This window comes from Hydra vulgaris, chromosome 06, assembly GCF_038396675.1.
Source record: "Hydra vulgaris chromosome 06, alternate assembly HydraT2T_AEP".
Classification (NCBI taxonomy): Eukaryota; Metazoa; Cnidaria; class Hydrozoa; order Anthoathecata; family Hydridae; genus Hydra; species Hydra vulgaris.
Genome location: NC_088925.1, coordinates 18495478 through 18498751, shown reverse-complemented (window position 1 = coordinate 18498751; position 3274 = coordinate 18495478). Strand labels below are relative to the sequence as shown.

The 3274-nt window shown below is 30.8% G+C and overlaps 1 protein-coding gene across 1 annotated transcript; it reads left to right on the top strand.

The window, feature by feature from the left end:
* The first annotated feature begins 1246 nt into the window (after positions 1–1246).
* LOC136081248 (52 kDa repressor of the inhibitor of the protein kinase-like) lies at positions 1247–2846 on the top strand. Its single transcript, XM_065798549.1, has 3 exons — positions 1247–1344; positions 1487–2303; positions 2574–2846. Exons 1-3 carry the CDS (start codon positions 1247–1249, stop codon positions 2844–2846), a joined length of 1188 nt encoding a protein of 395 aa, XP_065654621.1.
* The last annotated feature ends 428 nt before the right edge of the window (positions 2847–3274 follow it).

Sequence of the window (3274 nt, the reverse complement as noted above, 5' to 3'; positions counted from 1 at the left end):
TATATATATAAATACATATATATATTTGTGTGTATGCATGTAAATACATATAAATTTAATCTTATGTTTAGAACTCCTCAAGATGGCAATTTTTTATTTTCTGCTGTCTCCATTGCTTTAGTCGGAAAAAATACACTAGCACCAACTCTTAGGGAACTTTGTGCAATTGAACTATACAAGAGCGCAAATTTTTTTGCTTTGCATCCTGTTTTTCGTCTCGGGCATTCAAGTGGTTTATTTCGATCAGAAAGATCCGCTTTTTTCCTAGGTATCTCTAATGTTGCATATACTGCGTTTGAGGTTAAGAAGTCTATAGTTGATGCTATTTTGGCTGAAGCATTAAATAGTTCTCAATCTGGTGTTTGGTCATCTTTAATTTGTGTGATGTCTATCTCAAATATTTTAAATGTATATTCTTATTTGTATAATATAACATTTAAACTGAATTGAATTTTATTGTTCAATAATATGAATATTATTGTGTTTATATTTATTTTCTATTTTAGATTCCTTTAAAAATTTTTTATCCTACTACAGGAGATGCATGTCTAGAATATCTCTTTAAAAGTAAAATGTACCCACAGTCTTTTAAGAAATTCGATAAACCCAATCAAATAATTTACTTGATGCTGTACAATGTTGACACAAAAAAAAGAAATTCCAAGCAACCTTACATATATGGGAAAAATGCACTTTTTCAAACCTAATCACTATGTGCCTCTGGTATTATTTAAAAGCGCTCAGCCAGAATTTCGAAATATTTTAGTTCATACTCAAACATGTTTAAATTCTGCAAAAAATATTGTAGTAATGGGAGAAAAATACACTTCAAATATCCAACTTGTTCAAATACCTCACTGTTCTGCTATACAAAAAAGTAATTTGACCAAACCCTCATCGTGTATTAAGAATTTTTTTTCTGCGAACAATAAACGATTGTATGTGTCTGTTTCATCTTTGGATTTAAATAATAAATTAAAAAAACTGATATCAGATGTAACAATTCCAAAACTGCATATAAATTATGAAAAGACAGCAACAGAAGATGAATGTAGTTTGTTGACAAAGTGGAAGATGAATGTTGTTTGTAGACAAAGTGGAAAAATTATCAAAGTATGAGAAATATAATCTTCTAATAAACTATGGGTGCAATCTTCTGACTATATATTTCCTAAAACTAATGGTCGTAAATGTAACCCTGTTTGGTTAAAAAAATTTTCATGGCTGTGTTATTCAAAATACTATAATGGGTTGTTCTGTATCTCTTGTTTTCTGTTCAGAAAAGCCTCTTCAACTACTCAATTATTCTACAAATTTCCATATCGGTTTTGGTCAGTTGGAAATGTAAGAATATTATCACTAATAACACTTCTCCAATGCATAAAACCTCAATACAGACAATGTTTGATTTTTAAACAGCAACGATTAATAAAGCCATTCCAAATAATTTGCAACTCAATAAGTTTCTGTCTGATAATATTTCTAGAAATCGACAAATTTTGTTTTCAATGTCACGTACAATTCTTTTTTATTGTAAGCAGAATATACCGCTTAGAGGACACAGATATGACGCCAAACATCTGGTTGAGCAATGTAATAATGCTGGTAATTTCCAATGCTTATCAGATCTGATGGCATTATGCGGTGACAAGATCTTGAGTGACCATTTTAAAAATGGTCCTAAAAATGCTACTTATCGATCAAAGACAGTGCAGAATGAGTTGATTGATATTTGTGCAGGTGTTGTTCAATTGCTATTGACAGACAGAATAAAAAAAGCAAAGTTTTTTTCTATTTTAGCTGATGAAGCCTCAGATGTAAGCCAAACAGAATATATGGCTATAATTGTTCGATACATAGATGAATGCTGTAAAGTTAAGGAAGATTTTCTAAAATTTATTTCTTGTAATACTGGCTTAAATGGAGTTTCCTTATCAACCAAGATCAAGAAAAGTATACATAAACTTGGTATGGAAAAGTCTTATTGTCGTTGGCAAGGTTACGATGGGGCTGGTAACATGGCAGGGCGTCTTTGTGGTATAGCAGCATTAATTTTAAAAGAATTTTTTAAAGCTCCATGTGTCCACTGTTTTTTCAATAAACTTAGTCTATGTGTTGCCAAAGCATGCGCAATTCCTTCCATTCGAAATATGATGGATCATGTTCGAATTATCTCTGATTTTTTTAATAATTCTCCAAAAAGGTTAGAAGATCTATCTTCAAAAATTAATGAGCAATTCCGACATCATCTTTTCAAAAGACAATCAATGTTTTTTGAACCAAGTGGATTGAATGAATTGATGGTCTTGAAGCCTTTATTGAATTATATCCAGCTATAGTTGCATCTCTTATTTGCATCAAAGAAGATGTGACATTAAACTACAAATCTAGAGGTGATGCTTCTGCATATGTGGTAATATGTCGTTCTTTTAAGTTTATCATCACCTTAATCATAGTTAGGAAGTTATTAGGCAATACAAAACCACTGACAAAACCTTTGCAAAAAGTTGATAAAGATTTCCCAAAAGCACGTAGAGATGTGGAAAATTTAAAGAATACTCATATCTCTTCAGAGCTCTATTGATATTTCACACACAGAATGGTATAAAGAAGCTGTTAGCATAGCTGCAACTACTAGTACAATGCCATCTAAACCAAGAACATGTGGTCAACAAACACAACGTGATAACCATGAAGTAGATAATATAAGTGAATATTATCGAGTAACTTGTTCAATTCCTTTTCTTGACCACATTCTGATACAGCAAGATACTTTATTTTCTTTAGAAAATTTAGTATTGCTAGATAGTTTCTCCATTATACCATTAAATTTAATTTCTGACTAAGAGCGGAGGAAAAAAGGTAAAAGGTAAAGAATTTACCAAAAATATATACCAAAACGAAGCTATTTTTATGCTTAGTTGGATATGTGCAAAGTTTACTGGAAAAATCACTCTGATATGCTCCTAAAACCAATTCAGATTCACTACAAAAATGTGATGACAATACCTTTACTAACATTTCCACTATACTTCGAATTTTTTGCACATTACCAGTCACAACATGTACATGCGAAAGATCATTATCAGCTATAAAAAGAATTAAAACTTTCTTGCGCAATACTATGGGGGATGGTCGTTTAAATGGTATTGCCATTTTGCACATTCATCAAGGTATTGAAATTGATTTGAATATTGATGTAGATAAATTTGCGACTGCATTTCCACGAAAAATAGAATTTAAAAATATATTAAACTCTGATGAATAGATACAA